A 20,370-nucleotide genomic window follows, 5' to 3' on the forward strand; every position below is an offset into this window, starting at 1 on the left:
CACAGTAAAGATCGAAACAGAACACTGAGAACCAAATTGAACAGAGGAACAGTTCTAATGTCTACAAGAAAACATGAATCACAAGAACACCAGACACAAACACCAGTTTGGTTCATTATCCGCCTATTCCTTCATACATTTCTACTAAATCCTTTCTTCACAAAACTGTGATTGAAATGATTCAACAAAATGTACACGACTCAACAAAATATAAACTGCAATTATTTTATTTTTTAAACTATATTGAAATGTTCATAAATCACATTTAAAGTGCTAGATTTAGATACGTGTAAAAATATTTCTAGTGTCGTCATGGTAACACACAGACCATTTTTTTTTTGCTTATACCATGGTCCCAGTAAATACTTGATTCTTATTGGCTGCTGACTGTTGATTAAAAAGTGATATCTAAAAAAAAAAAAAAATTCAGGTCGATAAGCTTTATTTTTCTATATCACTGCGCTGGCTTCCTTAAATCAAATAAATTTAACTTCATCATCTTGACAAAAACAAGCGGTTAGAGGTGTACTTTCTCTCTGAACTGATGCTCTATTTCACACATTGTGACAAACGGCATATTTATCGCTTTCCTTTACCACTGGAGTCGAAATCAGTGTTGGCTCCAACGGAGCGTTATTTTACCGTGACAACATGCTGCACCATGGGACAAATAGTCAGCTTTTTGTGAAAAACGCAATCTAGATCCAAAAAATAACAAGATTAAAGTACTAAGAACTAATTGAAAATGTGTTTCTTTTGTAAGTGACCATGGTATAAGCAGGTTAATGGCCTTTAAAGTGCATTATGAGAAACAAACCCACTTCACAGAAGAAACGGATCAGGCTTGGAATAACGCACACTTTTTCTGTCAGTGTCCTTCACATAAACAACAACCACAATGGTTCAGTCAAAAACTTCAAACAAAATCATAACAGTAGAAAAATCTACCAACAAAAATTGAACATTATCAAATTTCTTTAAAATTCAAATCTTATCATAATTCAAAACAAAGTGAAATTTAGGATGTTTGGAATAATTATATAATTCCTTATTTGAAATATGTGATCATAGCGGCTTATAGATGACAAACACCTAAAAAACAATGTCTTAGAAATAATTAAAAACATAATAATTTTATATATTTTTAAAAGTTATAATTTCAAAATTAGAATTTTAAATCAGAAGAATAAAAAAATAATGTTTTTAGCACTCACGTTCTATACCAGAAAACTGTTCAATTTATGCATCCAATAATAATATCTGTCTCCTTATTACTGAATAACTGCTTCAATGTGGCATGAAGGCCATCAGCCTGTGTACATTAGATAAAAGATCAGGCTGCTTTGATGGCTGACCTCAGGTGAGTTTCTCTTCTGCATGAGTTCTCTCGTTTTAAGGTCAAATATATCACTAAAACTTTTATCACATACTTTAAACAAAAAAGGGTATTTTGAGACTAGATACATCACTAAAACGTGTTATATATTCTTTACAAGCAAGGTTTCCCTTCTGGATGAGTTCTCAAGTCTCTTTTGAGATGAGATACATACCTAAAACTTGTATCACATTATTTAGACAAAAAAGGCTTCTCTCCGGTGTGAATTCTCAAGTGTCGAGATCAGATACACGACTAAAACTTTTATCACATTCTTTACAAGAAAAAGGCTTTTCTCCTGTGTGAGTTATCATATGTCCTTTGAGATGAGATACACAAAAAAATCTTTTGTTACATTTTTCACACAAAAAAGGCTTCTCTCCAGTATGAGTTCTCATGTGTCTTTTGAGATAAGATACACAAATAAAAGATTTATTACATTCTTTACAAGAAAAAGGCTTTTCTCCTGTGTGATTTCTTATGTGTCTTTTAAGATCATGTACACCACTAAAACTTTTATTACATTCTTTACAAGAAAAAGGCTTTTCTCCTGTATGAGTTCTCATGTGTCTTTTGAGAGTAGATATTTGAGTAAAACTTTGTTTACATTCTTTACAAGAAAAAGGCTTTTCTCCTCCATGAGTTCCCATGTGTGTTTTGAAATGAGATAAATACCTAAAACCTTTATCACATTCTTTACAAGTAAAACGTTTATCTCCTGAGTGCGTTCTCATGTGCGTACTCGACTTAGAGCAGTAACCAAAACTTTTAGCACTTTCTGTACAGACATGAAGTCTGTCTGACTCATTTTTCCCGTAGACAAGGAGATTACAAACAATTCTTGAGTTTTCACCAGACTTTACAGAAGAAAGTCTTACTTCACTTGAAGATTGTTTGGGTTTCTTAACCAAAGTTGAGTTTGTGAAGTTTATTCCAACATCAGAGTCATTCTGACCTTCTGACACATGAGAGCTGTCCACACTTTGGACATGACTTCTGTCCCTCCTCTTCCTCTGATCTCTGGTCTGTGGGTCTCTCTCTCCATCTGTAGTTGATGTTGATTCTGTCTCTTCATCTGTAGTTGATTCTTCATGTTGGTTTCCTTCTTCATCCTGACCATCGGTTAAATTAAAGCTCTGCTGATTGTTTAGATCTGCTACACTGTTCTGATCTTCCTCATAAGTAGGAATCTCCATCAAGGTATCAGTCTCCTGCTTCAGATCAAAATGCTCATCATCCTGACTGATGTAACGTTCCTCTTCCTCCACTTTTGTTAGTAGAGGATCTGGTTCTTCTAATTTCTCTTTCATCCATGTAGGTTTTTGTTCCTCTTTGATATGTGGACATTCTGGTTCTCCATATTCCTCTTTAATATGTGGAAGTTCGGGTACTCCATATTCGTATTTAATATGTGGAGGCTCTGATTCCTCTTGTTCCTCTTTAATGTATTGAAGCTCTGGTTCCTCATGTTCCACTCGTAAATTCCTCTGTTGGTTGCAAAGATCCTCTTCACTCACATAATGCTGAGGGAGGACTGCAGGGACAAAAAGGAGACCTTTTATACTTTTAAAAGTCTTTGTGTATCTAAATCTAAATCCTTTTTTCAGAAGTCTTGGACTTAAATTAAACAACAGAATGCAACGTCTTAGTTCTCTTTCACAGTCATAAAAGTTAGATGTGATGTCAGTCTTTCAATCTTCAGGAGCTCAAACAACTAACTTAGTTTAAAAAAAATTACTCACTATACGTTTTATTATACGCACACTCCACACATTGACACACAACCAACACTCACCTTTAGACTAATAAGGTGTTTGATTCAATTCAATTTACTGTTTATTTGTATAGCCCAAATTCACAACAACATTCGTCTCAATGGGCTTTGTACCTGTAGTTGTTAGGTAAAAATACAATCAAAAAGGATCATAAATACATAGAATTCAATAGGATAATACTAAACTTTAAACAGACTAAACTGAACATCCCTGCCCTTAGACCCTCCTTTACGGTAAGGTAAAAACTCCTAAAACAAAACGGATTCCGGAAAAAACGAATAAACCTCAGGGGTGTCCACATGAAGGAGGGATCCTCCCCCAGGGCGGACAGGCAATATGCCAGGACTCATAGAGAAGAATTAACTTATCAAAATCTACAACTATATATTTAAAGTCCAGCAAATGATCTTCATCAAGTTGAAGTTGGCGACACAAGCTGGAGGCAGGATCCACAGCCAGGTGTAGGAGCATTAGTAGAGGCAAGCCAGAGACGAAGTACACGGTCAGGTACAGCAGCACGGATGAGCCAACTGGAATCTGGAAGCACTTTCCAACTCCCCAGGAGGGGGTGGGAAAGAGGAACAGTACATGAATAACACTGCAACAAACAGAGGCATGGAAAACTAAATAATGAATAATGATCAAGAATGGAGCAAAGAGGGAGAGTAGAATTAGGCAAGAATAGAGGTCAGAACCCAGTGCACCATAGTTACAAGGGTTGGTCGATGTCCCTTAAATTGGCAGTTGATCGCGATGGTCGATGATATTGTCGGGGGGGGGGGGGGGGGTATTTTTAATTTTTCGGTCTTATAAAATTGCTATTCATTATTTTACTTTATTACTTTATTTTATTTCCTAACTAATGACCCATCCGCGATGATCCAGTATAAACTGAGGGTAGTGACTTTAACAAAAAAACTTCATTCATTCATTTTCTTAACCGCGAAGGGGGGTCTAAGGGCAGGGATGCCAGTATAGCTTAGTCAGTTTGTTAGTTCATTTTTGTATTTTCCTATTGAACTCTTTGTATTCATGATCCTTTTGAGTTCATGTTTTACTTCGAAGCCCATCGAGGCGACTGTTGTTGTGATTTTGGGCTATACAAATAAAATTGAATTGAATGTTTTTCCCTTTCGGGGTCACGGAGCTGCCGGAGCCTATCCCGGCCACTTGTGGGCGAAGGCAGGGGACAACCTGGACAGGTCGCCAGTCTGTCGCAGGGTAGAATGTCCTCAATCACACACCCATTCACTCTCAAAGTCATACCTATGGTCAATTTAGAGTTGCCAATCAACCTATGAAGCATGTTTTTGGATGGTGGGAGGAAGCTAGAGATCCCGGAGAGAACCCACGCATGTATGGGGAGAACATGCAAACTCCACACAGAAAGGTCCCCCATTGATGTCGTTTTTCATGTCCCCCAGCCAGGACTTGAACCAGGGGTCTTCTTGCTGTGAGGCAAGAGCGCTAACCACTGCGCCACCGTGCAGCCCTAACAAAAAAACGTAACAAAATAGACAAAGGTAGTCCACTCCCGCACTAAATTAGTCAAGTGGACTGGTGGAGCGCGGACTTACAGCTTTGTGGTTTTTTTTTTTTAACTCAGAACCGGGTCTAAAAGTGTGTTTCTCAAAACAGAGCTCTGACCGTTAGCACACACACAGCAGCTTTGGGGCGGTGTGAGCTTCGAAGCAGAAATGTCGCTCAGTCCTTAGAAACTGTTCAAACAATCACATGGATTTGTGTTTTGAGTCGTGTCCCGACTAAATAAAGGCTGATGTTATTCCCACATGTTTACGTGCAGCCAGGATGCAGATTGCAGAATTTCCGGATGGATTTTATGTCCACCCAAAGCTAATGTTGTTAGCCCGTGTTAGCATACTGCTAATCCTGGCTTCTTTCCGGCTCTGTTCTTCAACAGACAAAGCACTGACCACACAGATTAAAATTAAAATGATGAGCAAACAGGCGCTTCATAATAACCGTAACATTATTAAAAGCATGTTTAGAAGATCGTATCCTATATTACGGAGCTGACATATCTATGTATGTAGCCGCTAGGCAGAACTGATATCCTCTTTCGGTTTTTCAAACCCTACTGCGCATGTGCAAAAGATTTTTCCGACCGAAAGTGTGACCCATGTGAAGGTTTGTTATATTATGAAAAATTTTTCTGGGCCCATTTACACGGTTGAATTGATGGTATCGTCCATCGGCACAACCCTAATAGTTACCCAAGCTTCAAACTCCTAACATTATTGCTATTGTTACTAAGTTTCATTTAAACACATAAACATTAAGTTAAATAATCTCTGAATTCTAACTAGTCTGACAATAAGCCTGTCCAAAGAGGAATGTTTTCAGTTTAACTTTGAATGTAGAAACTGAGTCGGCCTCTCTTACATGAGCTGGGAGCTAATTCCATAAGACAGGGGCTTGGTGGCTAAACGCTCTACCTTCAACTGTACTTTTACTAATTCTAGGAACCACAAGCAGTCCTATATTTTGGGAGTGAAGTGTTCTGTTTGGGTGGTAAGGGACTGTGAGGTCCTTAATATAGGATGGGGCCATTCCATGTAAGGCCTTATAGCAGGGGTCGGGAACCTTTTTGACCAAGAGAGCCATAAACGCCACATATTTTTAAATGTAATTTTGAAAGAGCCATACAATAATGTAGCGTCCCTTTCCCACACTGAGGCACGGAGACTTAACCTCTTTTAAGGTTCTTTGTTCTGGTTACTGCAGACCCCTAACAAACGCCGTACAATTAATTCAGCAACTCCTTATTCTCGCCCGCCGAGACGAGACGAGAGCGCTTCTCTCAACTTTTTATTCCCCTGCTACCGCTGCAGCCCTCCCATTTCCCTTATTCGGCCCATAGCTGAACCCCATTGGTCCAAACTCCCTAACAACAGGCTGAGCGACAGAACAAAGGGCCAATCAGATCACTGCTTGATCGATGCGTTCCATGAACTCCAGAACTTTTAACGAGGCCCAACAGCCAAGTTAAACTCAGTCCGCGACAATATTTTTAAAACTAAAAATACAAATGAATGTGTGCATTTGATGTAATTTTAACACTTTTAAAGTACAATAAGTCATCGTTATGCTGTTGCTAATAAATGATTCGTGGTAGTTTTGCTGATGGTCTTGTCCGGTTGATACGTGGTGAGTTTCTGCTTCATCATGCAGGCGTTGAGACTTTAAACGTGATCGTAGGTCTGAATGTTCTTTAGATGTGAGACAGACTGATCACATGCAGACCTGGAGCCAAACACACACTCACGCTGCAGTGAGTGATGGGCAGCGGGGTTTACGTTTTTGCCATCCCTGCGCGATTCACCTGCTGCCCCCCCCCCCACCCCCCCCCCCACACATCCCGTCCCCGCAACTGCGCGCTCTTTCTCAGAGACGGGAGCGCGCCGTTTTAGGCACGGCAATTCACAGGTTTCCGGCTGCTACAAACTCTGTGAAATAATAGATAATAGTAAACTGATAGTGCTGGCGCTGAATTTTTCTCTCCAAGCACCGCTACTACTGCGCGCCTCTGGCATTGCATCGCGCCCGAGAAGGACTGGTCTAATGAAAAAAAAAGTATAATTAAAGATTTGTCTGCGAGCCACATGTGACCATCAAAAGAGCCATATATGGCTCGCGAGCCATAGGTTCCCGACCCCTGCCTTATAGGTTAACAGGAGGATCTTGAACTTGATTCTAGAATCAACTGGGAGCCAATGGAGCGAAACTAACACAGGAGTGATGTGATCTCTTCTGCTAGTTCCTGCTAAAAATCTAGCTGCTGCGTTCTGAACAAGCTGGAGACTTCTTAAGGAACTCTTAGGACACGCTGCTAACAAAGAGTTCTAGTAATCCAGCCTAGACGTAACAAACGCATGGATTTTAATGCTCGATCATCTGCAAGTTATTCATTCTTTCTATAACTAATGCGGCCCGGAACCAAATGACGGTAGATGCCAACATTTAACGTATTCTTATTCACCAGGTTCATAAGTAAAAAGGCTAACTTCAAATTGCGTCATCAACCCCCAAACAAAAAAAAACTTACTTTACCATGAGTCACTCATTCAAGAAATTAGAAATAAGTACAAAAAAGCTAAGACAAAGAATAGTAGCTAATCGCCCAAGTCATAATAGGAAAAATAATTTAAAAAATACATGTTGCAAAAATTTAGAAGTGACTCACTTGGATTCTCAAACAATAAAATTAAAAGTCATGACAGTCTTCTTTTTGAAAGGAAGAGATCCAACAGGTTTTCTGAATCGGTAAAAGAAAAATCTATCTTAGAGATGATGCGAGTAGAATGACCACAGGAACCAAACAAACACTAACGAGGAAAAAAAATTAAAGTCAGGAACAGTACTTCCTTATGTTCATATGCTGTTGTAGCTGTTCTCGATTATTATTTTATAAACTCCATTAAACTACAATTTACATCTAATGTTGCTGTGGTTGAGAAATGTAAACGCTCCTAGAAACTCCTAGCACTGAATTTTAGAGGATGGAATTACAAGTAAATCTGTATTTGTCCATTCAACCCTGTTATGCCCGTCTCAGCCCTGTAACACAACAAGTGTCAGATAATATTTATTAATAAAATAATAATAATACATAATTGTTTTTTTACTTTTGTCTAAAATGATGACAACTATCTTAAGGTCTATATTTTGGATTACAAATCTTCCAATAATTTGCTCACTTCATGAAAATGACCACAGTGAATTCTGCCTGTTAGTTACATTTTAGGATTTTAGAGAAGAAAAACATTTATTTAAAAGAGGTTGTCTGTTAGAAATTATTATTGAATTAATATTGATTTCGAACGGTGGCGCATTGGTTAGCGCTCTTGCCTCACAGCAAGACGGCCCCGGTTCAAGTCCCGGCTGGCGGACATGAAAAACACAACATCAATGGGGGACCTTTCTGTGTGGAGTTTGCATGTTCTCCCCGTGCACGGGTGGGTTTTCTCCGGGATCTCCGGCTTCCTCCCACTGTCCAAAAACATGCTTCATAGGTTGATTGGCAACTTTAAATTGTCCATAGGTGTGAATGTGAAAGTGAATGGATGTGTGATTGAGGATATTCTACCCTGCAATAGACTGGCGACCAGTCCAGGGCATCCCTTGCCTTCGCCCAAGTGGCTGGGATAGGCTCCAGCAGCCCCGTGACCCCGAAAAGGAATAAACGGTAAAGAAGATGAATGGATGAATGAATAAATATTGTTATTATTTATTGGCAGATTTTTTTTCTTGGTGAAGATCCCACTGAGATTATTTAATTTTAGATTGGGTTTTTAATATTTGGTTATTTGTGGCACTAAATGTTTACATTTAGGCACCCCTGTGATTCTCACACTTTTTCTGTTTCAAATGGACCCGGGCCCCCAATCAGACAATGGAAATGTCATGTGGCCCTCAGTGGAAAAGCTTTGGGGACCCTTGAGTAAAGATTTTTTAACTAGTCTGTCCAACAGCTGAGCAGACAGGTGAGAGCTGAAAGTCTCTTGTGTTGGACATATTTTACTGTCACAATAGGGGTTATGAATCTTCTGATACACTAGATGTATATTTGAATAAAATTCCTTTTGGAATTTAGGCTAAACTTTTAAAATTAATTTTAATCATATTTTTAACAGTTTTTTTAACCGAACAAGAAAAAAAGGAGGAAAGAAAAAAGAGGGATGTTAGAGAGGGGGGAGTATTGGTAAACACCTGTATGGCGTAGCAGATAGAGGAAATCCGTCTGCAGGTCCACCACCCAGAACAGGGCCAGTAGGACCACCACAGGGGCTTCCAACGCCAGAGAGCAGGGATGCACAGGGGGACACAATTTTCTATCATCCAGAGTCAAACGTTGGTGACCACAAAGGATAGAGCTTCCAATTCTGAACACAGAAATGAAATAGCTCTCTAGACCTAAAATTAAGCAAGTTATCATCATATTACATCTCACCTTTGTTTTGCTGATAGACATACATGGGAAAACGGTCCATTAAGGTCCATCAAGGTTTTTTTTCCTTTTCGATGCCACATCTTCCCTATCTTTTCTCCAAACACCATAAGTTTGTCACATCACATTTTTAAACTGATTCAGAAATTTCTGTTATTGTTTAGAAGTTTGTTCATTTAATGTTATTCCATGCTTCACGTCCTCCTATTGCAGTCTATTATTCTGTGTTAAGGTCTTGAACCCGTGACAGCTCCTTACCATGCTCATTAACATTGTTCGTCACCATGTGACGTGTGGGACTTGGGTCTGCAACGGCAATGTTGCACGTTTCCTCGATCTTTAGGGGGATGGTTTGGGGACCTAATTTATCTGGTACTTTTCATGAAGCTGTGAAATGAATAAGTCATTAGAAAGCTGCAGTTGGCTCACAAATGTCCGCTTCATCCACTGTACCTTGTTCTATATCAAATTTTAAGTAAAAGCTATCCCAGTAAACTCAGCAACACACATTTTAACACAAAATGTTCCCATGCACAAACCAAGCTCTTTAATGGTGAAGTGAACACGCACAAACCGCACAGTGACACCCTTTGTGGTACCTACACACAGAGTGCAAGCTCAGTGAGTAGTCCCCACCGCGACCGGGTCCCAGAGCAGGGCCCCACCCTAGAAAAGCTTCCCCAACCCCAGAAGAGAAGCCCACCACCACAGAAGAGTTCTGAGGATCTCCACCACTCTGCACTTCGCAGAGTCACATCTGGAAAGGAAAAACACCTACGCTAGAGTCCTCTTCATCGACTTCAGCTCGGCTTTTAACACCATCATTCCACAGCAGCTGGTGGAGAAGCTGAAGCTACTAGGCGTGGACACGGCAACCCGCAACTGGACACTCGGCTTCCTGACAGACAGGCTGCAGACAGTCAAGATCGGCAGACGCACATCCAGGTCCATCTCAGCGAGCACGGGCAAACCACAGGGGTGCGTCCTGAGCCCCCTGCCGTTCAGTCTGCTCACTCATGACTGCGCAGCTCAATACAGGACCAACCACATTGTCAAGTTTGCAGACGACACAACAGTGATCAGGTCTCACAAGCGACAATGACGAGTCTGCTTACAGAATGGAGGGGGAGCAGCTAGCAGGGTGGTGAAAATCCCATAACCTCCAGATCAACGATGACAAAACTAAATGGTGATTGACTTGAGGACATCTGGCAATCAACCCCACTCACATCTAACAATAAACGGTGCTGCTGGAGAAGGACGACAGCGTCATGTTCCTGGGGGGGCACCTCACTAACGACCTGTCCTCCTCCACCAACTTCACAATGGTCATCAAAAAGCACAGCAGCGTCTCCATCCCCTCCGGAGACTCAGGAAGGCTGGAATTCCAACACCATCAGGTTAAAGAGCATCAGCTGCAGATCCAGCAGGAAGCTAAAAAGCTGTGAGGCTGCTGAACTGACTGTCCTCCTCATGCATTTATGCTCTGACAAATTCCATAAAAAGATCCAAGGATTACCCCCAACCCCACACACAACCTAATGAGACAACTTATGCATTCAGACCTATTTCCCCCCCCCAATAAAAAAAAGGCTGCTGCACATAGTGACTTTAATGGATGCTGGTCTCTATTTTATTTTATTGCTATTTTTTACTCTACTATTTGCTATATTGCTTGATCTTTTACTCCTGTAATGACAATAAAACCGATGTTGAATCTTCAATCAAAGGGATGCAGCAGTGAGTAAACGTACCAACTATGTGTAGTTGAAGCTGCGGGTTCCAGCTGCTATCCAGCAGTCTGCGCTGACGACAGAGCTCCTCCTCGTTCTGGACGATGGTTCCTTCAGCAGCAGAAAGTTGTTCTCTGACAGAACCTTCCTGAGGTTCTGAAGACATGGTTCCTGCTCCGATCTTCAGCTCCAACTCCCACAAACACCGCCGTCCTCTTCACTGCAGCTCCGATCGATCATCTGCTAGTTTCACAATCACAGCAATCCACGTTGTATTTCCGTTCAACACTTCTTCACTCATTTACGACACTTTGGAAAATGCTGAGAGTTCCCACACGAACCACGTATCGTCCTTTCTGTCCAAAAACCTCACAAACGTCCCCTCAAAACACCACCGTCCTTTCAACACAAGCTAACGCTGCTAGCCTGCTAACAAGCTAACGCTGCTAGTGCCTCGTGCTGTTTACTTCCGGGTCACGTGCAGATACTTTATTTAAAAAGAAACGTATAAACTTGCTGAACTGAACCTCAATATAATTCATAAAGCTTCCAATATTTTTTTAAACAGTTTCAATTCAGGAGATAATAAAAAAAAGAAAATCAAAATAGACAAAAAAATGTATCGAGGAAACGTTTTGAGAGCTGTTGTGACGTCATTACACTGTGTCTCATTCCAATGTTCAGATTTGACTACAAAACGCTTCAGAGACTAACTAAACCCGATCACATTCGTTTATTGTATTTCTAAACTACAGAAATTAATAAAGATATTTATTAAGTAAACAAAGAAACAAAAATTCAAAAAAATTCAGGCAAAAAGATCCTAAAAAACTGTTTCTAAAGAGAATAATTATAAATATAAATAAACATTAAACTGTATAGTTAATAACAAAGACAAGCAATAATTTTGAAATTCTTATTAAAGTGAAAAACAATAGAGACATTTACTTAATTTGATTAAAATTAGATGAACAAATTTATAAAGTATATAACTGAGATGTAACATAATGAAAGAAAGGTGAAAATATTAAAGATCTTTGGAATGCAAACATTTTTCACAGACAATCTGCAAAGATTTTAAAGCTGTTTCTTGTTTCTGTGTCTTCTGCAAAAAAAATTTTACAATAAAAAACTGGGAAAGATTTAAATAAATTCACAGATTTTTTCAGGTTAAGACAAAAAAAACACTTAACATTTTTATTTACAGTACAGACTAAAAGTTTGGACACACCTTCTCATTCAAAGAGTTTTCATTATTTTCATGACTATGAAAATTGTAGATTCACACTGAAGGCATCAAAACTTTGAATGAACACATGTGGAATTCTATACATAACAAAAAAGTGTGAAACAACTGAGAATATGTCATATTGTAGGTCCTTCATAGTAGCCACCTTTTGCTTTGATTACTGCTTTGGACACTCTTGGCATTCTCTGGATGAGCTTCAAAAATGTTGAGAAATGCAGAAATGTGTGCTGCAGATGCCATGTTTGCCACTAGAGGGCAGCACAGCAGCTTCAGTCTTTGTCATTGTTGCTGTGTGAGCCTGAAGGAGCTTCAAAGTGAGCTGCAGCTTGGTTCAGACAAACCTCCACATTCACACACAGATGTGATCCTGAAGAAGTCTGAACAGAACATTTCAGGAGAACTCTTCAGTCCAGAACATGAGCCTGCATTGTTCCTGAAACTGGGATCAGAGTTCTGCTCTCTGCTCCAACAGAACCACCTTCATGAGCTCCTGGTTTCTTCTGGATCCTCCAACATTCAGACGCTCTCTGACTGAGTTCATGTCACAGAAACCTTCAGGATTCTCTTCTTCCACACGTCTTTCACTCTGAAACTCTCTTCTGAATGTGGATCATCTCAGTCAGACGTTCAGCAGCATCAGAGCCATGCATGTGCTCCTCCTCATGAGTCCTGAAGCTGCACCGTCAGCTGCAGAGCTTCAGAGCTGCTTCCTTCTCAGACTTTCCACTTTCTTTGGCTCTCTGGCTCTGATGCTGCTGCTGCTGCAGAAAAACCAGCAGCTGCAGAAAAACTCTGCAGAGACTCACAGAGAGAGGATGGAGGCAGCAGATGAAGCTGCTGCAGACTGACAGCTGATGGAACTGAAGCACTTTCTACATTCTAGTTCCAAATGTTCTACAGAATCAATCAGAGGTTGAAAGTCTTCCTCAGTACTCGAGTACTTTAGTTCAGCAGCTCCTCTTTTCCTCTAAGGTGAAGCTTCATGTGGACGACTTCTTCTTCTCTCCTCTTTTCTGGAGCTTGGGCTCCATGCAGTCTGATCAGCTCTGATTTGGGCTTCAGTTGATGTTTGTGATCAGGAACTCTGGATTCTTCTTAGAAGGAGACGTTCTGCCTCTTTAGCAGAGAGCAGAACGTTGATCTGATCTGTTGGAAGCCACTCCATCCTGAAGCTGCACTGCTGAGTTCCTGTCCACCAGGGGGCAGTGTTACGGCTTTGCCTGCCTCATTATTCTGCTCATCTGTCAGGTTGGGACTTCCAACACACAAACATTTGACCTTTTCACTTTATAAAAAAGTTTGTTAAACACTTTGGTGACTTTCAGATTAATAAAAAATATTTTTTATTTTTTATTTCTGTAATTATTGGTCTAAACTTTTCTTCCTGAAGGCTGAACTGCAGCTTTCCTCAGGTCTTTCATTTTCTCCATTTTTCACTCCTTTTCTTGGCTTCCAGCTCACCAGGCATGACCTAGACGGCGCCCTCATGTGAACGGATGAACACATGACAGAGGGGAAGGACAGAGCTGCACAGCAGGGACGAGCAGAGACCTTTGGGTCACGTGGAGCAACAATAAAAACAGTAGAAACTCCAATAAAACCAGTAGAACCAGACTGGAAAAGCTCAAAAAGTTCAGAAAACCTCTTGAAAAATGCAAAACTATATGAACTCTGAAGACTATTGACAAATAAATGGTAATTAAAAACCTTTCTGGATCAGAACCAACAGAAATAACAGGTTGATGCTGGTCAGACGTGCACACACAGGACCCTAGGGGGGTTTGAACACCTGCCCTTTCTGCCTCCTATTCAAAAGTCTCCTCTTTGTTTTTAATTAACATGAATACATTTCTGTTCAGCTGCGTCCACACTGACCGCCTCTCTTTCACCGTGAGGATAATTCTCTGCTCGCCGTCTGTCCACAAATGTGTTCCTGAGCTGGACGCCGCCTGTGGGCGGAGCTTCCAGCTAATGTTTTCAGCCTGATGGCGACATGGAGCGGTGTCTGTGTTTCTGTCATTTCCACTGCATGAAGACACGGATGATGCTGAGAGGTCAGGTTTCTGGATGATGAAGAGTTCTCCAGAATCATGGGGAATCACGTCTCCATGTCTGGATCCTTCAGATTCTCTCCGTTCAGTGATCTTCTCTCCTGATGAGTCTGAAAGACGGACGCTTCCGCCGTCTTTCCGTCTCTATGACCGACTTTGAAGGCTTGCTGTCCCACTTCAACCCCAGAGGAAAACTACAAACCAGAATCAAATCAGGGGCCTTTTTCTGATGGTCTCCATGGAAACCAGAAAGCTAAAGTTCAGGAGATGATCAGGCTGTCTTTCCATCAGCAGCAGCTCTCTGTCTGGCCGCCAGCTCTCCTCCTGGAGCCGCATAGCCAGATCAATGCTCCAGCTCCATGGGCCCTGCAGCAGACTGAAGGGTGAAGCCGCCTTTGGCCAACAGCAGGCAGGACGCTTCCTGAAACCCCGCTGCCCCCAAAGGGAACCAGCAGGTGAAGAGAATGAATGGAAGTTCAGGAGAACCATGGATCCATTCACTAGATTGATGTGTTTTCTACCCGCTGTCACTCAAACCGTCACGCTGCTGCCAGACCTTCACGCCGCCCACCGCTCAAATGGCGCCGCAGGACCTCAGATGGCGTCTGTACCATCGACTTAACATCGAAAGTGGCCACGCCCACCGCTCAAATGGCGCCGCAGGACCTCAGATGGCGTCTGAACCATTGACTAAACATTGAAAGTGGCCACGCCCACCGCTCAAATGGCGCCGCAGGACCTCAGATGGCGTCTGGACCATTGACTTAACATTGAAAGTGGCCACGCCCACCGCTCAAAAGGCGCCGCAGGACCTCAGATGGCGTCTGTACCATTGACTTGACATTGAAAGTGGCCACGCCCACCGCTCAAATGGCGCCGCAGGACCTCCGATGGCGTCTAGACCGTTGACTTCACATTGAAGGTGGCCACGCCCACCGCCTGAATCCCGTTGGGTGTGAAGCAGCTTTCCAGATGAATCCAAAAGTGTCTCCAACCCCCCAGTTTGGTATCAAACCATTTTCTTCTGAGCTGCAGCTCGTGTCTTTGCAGCTCCGCTCGGACTCAGAGCCTCCAGACGTTCAGGTTTCAGAAAAACGCTCTAAATGAGTCCAGGAGTCACTTTGGACTTTAGCCAGACGTCTGAATTCAACACAGAGCAGATCCTGCAGGGACAGGAAGCTGCTGCTAAGTACAAAATAAAAGACCGGGGGATTTTCAAAATAAAGCACTGAAGAACGGACCTGCAGAATCCTCACAGCAACAGCAGGAAAACATTCATTCTCAGTCAAACTGTTGCATTCTGGGAATGAAAGCTGGAAGACAGGGCTGCTCAATCCTGGTCCTACAGATCTACCAACCTGCCTGTTTTCCAGATCTCCAAGCCCTGCTAGCTGCTGATTGGCTCAATCAGATGTCTCCAGATTGTGACTGGATGAACACACCTGGTCCAGGTGATCAGCAGGAAGGAGTGCAGGGAGAGCTGGAGAGCTCCAGAACTTTGGTTCAACAAGATCTTTTCATTTCATCCAACAAAAGGTCATTTTAACACAACTAATCCAGTTTGTTGACTTGACTTCAACTTTTAAGGCCTCTGAGGAGAGGAGGCTGTCTCCCAATAGACACCTATATACTTCTATAGAAATAGAAATACTGATGCATTATGGGAAGAAATCCATTTGTAGTTGTAGTTGGATCTTTTACTGCACCACAGTTGTCACAAATGTCAATGAACAGACCTTAAAATGAGGCTTTGAACTTGCTGTTGACAGAATAGTCCATTACTGCAGGAGGATGGGGGGGGGGGACCCTTTCAACTGGACAGTTTGATGTCATTTCAGTGTTTTTTATTTTATTTCCAGAGTTCAATAAAAATGGTCATTCAATTATTTCAGAATTATTTTATGTATTCAGCTCGAAGCCTCCAAAGTGCTGGTGGCCCCAAGTCCCCCCCCCCCACCAGCGGTGGACGTCTGTAACATCTGTCCACCACTAGAGGGCCTCAGCTCTGATCTGTTCGCTCAGCTGATGATAAAATAAAGTCATAATTCTGGAACCTGAACAGATGAAGCTGACATCCATGAAACTCAAAGACTAAATAGATTTGAATCTGGTTTCAGATTTAGTTTTTATCCAATTATGATGCAAGAACCAGGGACAAATGTTCAGTGGTCTTTTCTCTAGGAGGAAAATGAAATGGTTCAGTCCAACATTTGAGATTGTTGCTGTCAGACCTGCAGACCATGAAAACGGTCAGAAACAGCAGGAATAGCGGTTGTTTTCATGTCTGATGAGGGTTTTTACATCAACTGAATGGGATTTTTGTGGTCCAGAACATTTGACATCATTGATCAAGAAGAACCAATCGGAGCTTTTCTGCGTCTCCACGCTTGTAATGAGCTGTTTCCACCAGCAGGGGGCGACAATGTTCTGCTCCTGCTCCATATTGAAGCAGTGGAAGGAAAAGTGACGTCACATCCTCCTTGTTTCTGGAAGAATTGGTGAAGATATGAGCCCTTTATGTCACCTGGGCAAATGAACTGAATTTGTTCTTTGACAGATTTGATTCTGCCCAGCCACCATTCTCCCTCCACTGGGGATGGAGAATGGATCCAGTCACCCCCTCTTCACACCTTTCCAGCTTAGGCGTCTGCAGCTGTTGACACCTCAGCACCAAGCAGTCCTTCCTCCAATTGGAACAAAGTAGAACAAAGGCCATGAAGGCAACATCACCTCCAGGCTCCTCAGGGAGTGTGCAGACCAGCTTTGTGAGGGGGGAGGGGGGGGGGCTGTTCATATTTAATATGAGCATTAAAAAAAAACATTAAATTGCATTGGTGGAACCATTACTTTGGCCTCTTCAGGAGTATTCCAGTTGGTTTCACTCATTAACAGTTTGCAGAGATCAAAGATCATTTCATTGCAGGGTTGTTGTCCTTTTGGTGTGCACTCTTCATTGCTGTGTTTTTTCATGTGGACAGGTGTAGCTACTACACATTTTAGGAGGAGACTGGGTTGACGTTTTTGGTCCCCGTCCTCTATCTATGCAGGAGAGGCCTTCACCTTCATGCTGCTCCCTATTTTTTTTAAAAAGATGGACAAACGCCTCGTCATTTAATATTCATCTTAAACAGCTAAAACGTTTTTACTAAAAAACAGCTCTGGTTTCCCAAATCTAACCATTACATTTCTACAGAGAAAAGTTCAATGACCTTCCAGCTGTCCAAGAGTTTATCAGCCCTGCGCCGTCCAGCAGTTTCATCCAGGGGTTAATCCGAGGGTTACTGGGGGACTGGGGGTGCCTGGTTAATGCTGCGTTCTCTGGCTTTTGGAAATGTGCATTTACTGATTCATCCATCCTCTCTCTGTGAGTCTCTGCAGAGTTTTTCTGCAGCTGCTGGTTTTTCTACAGCAGCAGCAGCATCAGAGCCAGAGAGCCAAAGAAAGTGGAAAGTCTGAGAAGGAAGCAGCTCTGAAGCTCTGCAGCTGACGGTGCAGCTTCAGGACTCATGAGGAGGACCACACTGCAGCGCCTCCTCCTCTTCCTCCTCCACCTTCCTCTTTGAGGCAGCAGAAGTTCCTCCACCTCCAGCTGGACCTGGCTGTTGTCACAGACCATGTGGCCTAACGGACAAGGCGTCTGACTTCGGATCAGAAGATTGAGGGTTCAAATCCCTTCATGGTTGGAGGCAGAACTTTCAGAGACTCCCACAGTGAGACACCTGCTGGCTGTTCTTTGTAACTGCATCTGTCAGTCCCTTCATGGCTGCTGTTCAGAGATTTTTCTGGATGTTTCTGGAGAATTCATGTCTTTACTTTTCTTTCTTTCTTCATCTTTAGCTCTGACTTTGGAAGTCTTAGCTCCTCCTCCTCACCATCACTGTGACTGTTGACGTCTTCCAACTCCTCCAGAAAGCTGTTTTCTGATGAAGCTCTAACATCTCCTCCCTGTTGCTGCTTTCAGTCCAAACTCACTCTGTTCATGTCAATTCACTCCAGAGAAAATCCTTTTTCTGGGAAGAATTTGCTCCAAGTTTTCCTCCAACTAAGAATCTGCAAACCCAGATGAGAACTCCCAGCAGGAAAAGAATTCATCTGCAGGAAACTAGAAAAAGGCCTTTTTGTGGGAGGAAACCATTCCAGATCTTTACAAACACCAGAAATCCCAACTTTTCCTCCACTTAGCCTGAGTTTGGGTTCCAGGAAGCGGTGTGTGTTCAAGCTCCGCCCCCAGCAGCATCTCATGAAGCCCCTCCATGAACTAGCCTTTGGCTACGTTCACACTGCAGGGCTTAATGCTCAATTCCGATTTTTTGAAAAAATCCGAATTGTTTGCTAGACCGTTCACATTTCCTAGTAAATCCGAACTTTTGTGATCTACAGTGTGACCGTGACACGACCCAAACGAGACCCGCATGCGCAGAAGAGTTTTCAACGGTGAACGACGTCACTCGCTGTCTGCGGAAGTAGCTAACGTGAACAATGGATGCCGACAACTGTGTTGCCAACAGCGGAGCACTTTTACCACTATTGATTTTATTATCACGAAGTCGCCGGGACTATAACAGTCTTCTCATTTTCAGAAGAAAGTTAAAAAGGAGGAGAGCGAGGGTTTTGGCCATGGCGTATAGTGGAGCTGTGCTATCAACGTCGATAGAGAGGAACGTTTGGGTGCGGAGTCGCAGCCAGGAGTGGTGGGATACTGATGTGAGTGGCTACACTGATGCAGAATTTATCAGTAACTTTAGGATGACCAGATCCACCTTCAATTACGTCTGTGAGCGCCTTCGATTAACTCTGTCACGAGAGGAGACGTGTCTGCGGCGGCCCATAACAGTGCAGAAACGCGTTGGAGTTGGACTGTATTGGCTAGCAACAGGCGCGTGCTATCGTACGGTAGCAAACTTGTTCGGCATAGCAAAGTCCACAGTCTGCTCCATTGTACGCGAGTTCTGCGAGGCAGTTCGCCGTGTCCTCATGCCCCAGTACATCAAACTGCCCAAAGGCGGTGACCTGCAAGAGGTAATCGAAGGCTTCCAGCAGCGATGGGGTTTCCCGCAGTGTGGAGGAGCTATTGATGGCAGTCATATCCCCATCATTGCTCCAGAGGATAACCACACAGAGTATTTCAACCGCAAAGGGTGGCATTCAGTTCTGCTCCAGGGTGTCGTGGATCATCGATTTTGGTAAGAAATATAGATATTGTACTTTTATTATCGTTTTAAGTACTATACTTGCCTCACTTTCTTTTGATAGAACCATATACATCTGCAAGAATATTATCCTTGAAAATACTGTACATAGGAAACAGAACACTGTTGAGTAATCTAACACGGTCTTCCACCAGCTTCACCAACATCTATGCTGGATGGCCAGGGAGTGTCCAAGATGCAAGGGTTCTCCGGAATTCCCATGTGTACTCACTCGCAGAGAGAGGGGAGCTTTTTCCGCCAGTGAGTAATCCAGTAATAGTGATGTAAAATGTGTACAATGTCTTTTATTTATTCGGATCTTTTTGTGCTTTCAAATCGTAAGGGCACTGAGGAGATAATGGGCGTTCAAGTGCCAATCATGCTGCTCGGTGACCCGGCTTATCCCCTTCGAAGCTGGCTGTTAAAAGGGTACTGTGACACAGGGACCCTGACAGCTGAGCAGAGGAACTTCAATGTGCGCCACAGCAGAGCCAGGATGACTGTGGAGTGCGCTTTCGGCCGACTGAAGGGCCAGTGGAGGTGCCTTGCTAAACGGCTGGATGTGGACGTTTCCCTGGTCCCCACCATAATCGGTGCATGTTGCACACTCCACAACTTGTGTGAAATGCACGGGGAGACTTATGAAGACGCTGGTGGAAATGTTCCTAATGCTGAGAGATGGGCTGAAGGAAGGGGATTTGTTGATGTGCAGCCATCAAGAGTCAGAGAAGCATTGACTCAGCTTTTTTTTAGCCAAAGTTAAGCCACAAAATGGGCTGTCACAATAATTTCAAGGTCGTTTAACAATTTGTACCTTTTGGCCTCAATGTTAGTTTCTGTCTTTACTATTACAAGGTCTTCATTATTCTGAAATCTGTTTTTATAGGTCTTGCATCATTTTTTGACGTTACTTGTGTGTAAAATAAAGTTGAACTTCATTTTTTAAAAGCCATTCCGATGTTTCATGTGGTATTTGTAAGAGAGTTGATTTGCATTAAGTGTTAAATATATTTAAAAAGGAATTCAATTA

The 20,370-nt window shown here is 42.5% G+C and overlaps 1 protein-coding gene, 1 long non-coding RNA gene and 1 other non-coding gene across 3 annotated transcripts; 2 read left to right on the forward strand and 1 right to left on the reverse strand.

The window, feature by feature from the left end:
* Positions 1-211: 211 nt before the first annotated feature.
* LOC144988255 (uncharacterized) lies at positions 212-12,245 on the reverse strand. Its single transcript, XR_013652108.1, has 2 exons — positions 10,873-12,245; positions 212-2,909 (listed from the first exon to the last, which is right to left on the reverse strand). It is a non-coding gene; the product is annotated as an uncharacterized LOC144988255 (long non-coding RNA).
* A 5,516-nt stretch (positions 12,246-17,761) lies between these two features.
* On the forward strand, positions 17,762-17,834 carry trnar-ucg (transfer RNA arginine (anticodon UCG)). Its single transcript has one exon. It is a non-coding gene; the product is annotated as a tRNA-Arg (tRNA).
* A 759-nt stretch (positions 17,835-18,593) lies between these two features.
* Positions 18,594-20,284, forward strand: LOC105358416 (uncharacterized). The gene is made up of 3 exons (XM_020701043.3): positions 18,594-19,334; positions 19,496-19,601; positions 19,684-20,284. Exons 1-3 carry the CDS (start codon positions 18,631-18,633, stop codon positions 20,101-20,103), a joined length of 1,230 nt encoding a protein of 409 aa, XP_020556702.3. The 5' UTR covers positions 18,594-18,630; the 3' UTR covers positions 20,104-20,284.
* Positions 20,285-20,370: the final 86 nt, after the last annotated feature.

This window comes from Oryzias latipes, chromosome 2 (genome assembly GCF_053564925.1).
Source record: "Oryzias latipes strain Hd-rR chromosome 2, Olatipes_Hd-rR_3.1".
Taxonomy (NCBI): Eukaryota; Metazoa; Chordata; class Actinopteri; order Beloniformes; family Adrianichthyidae; genus Oryzias; species Oryzias latipes.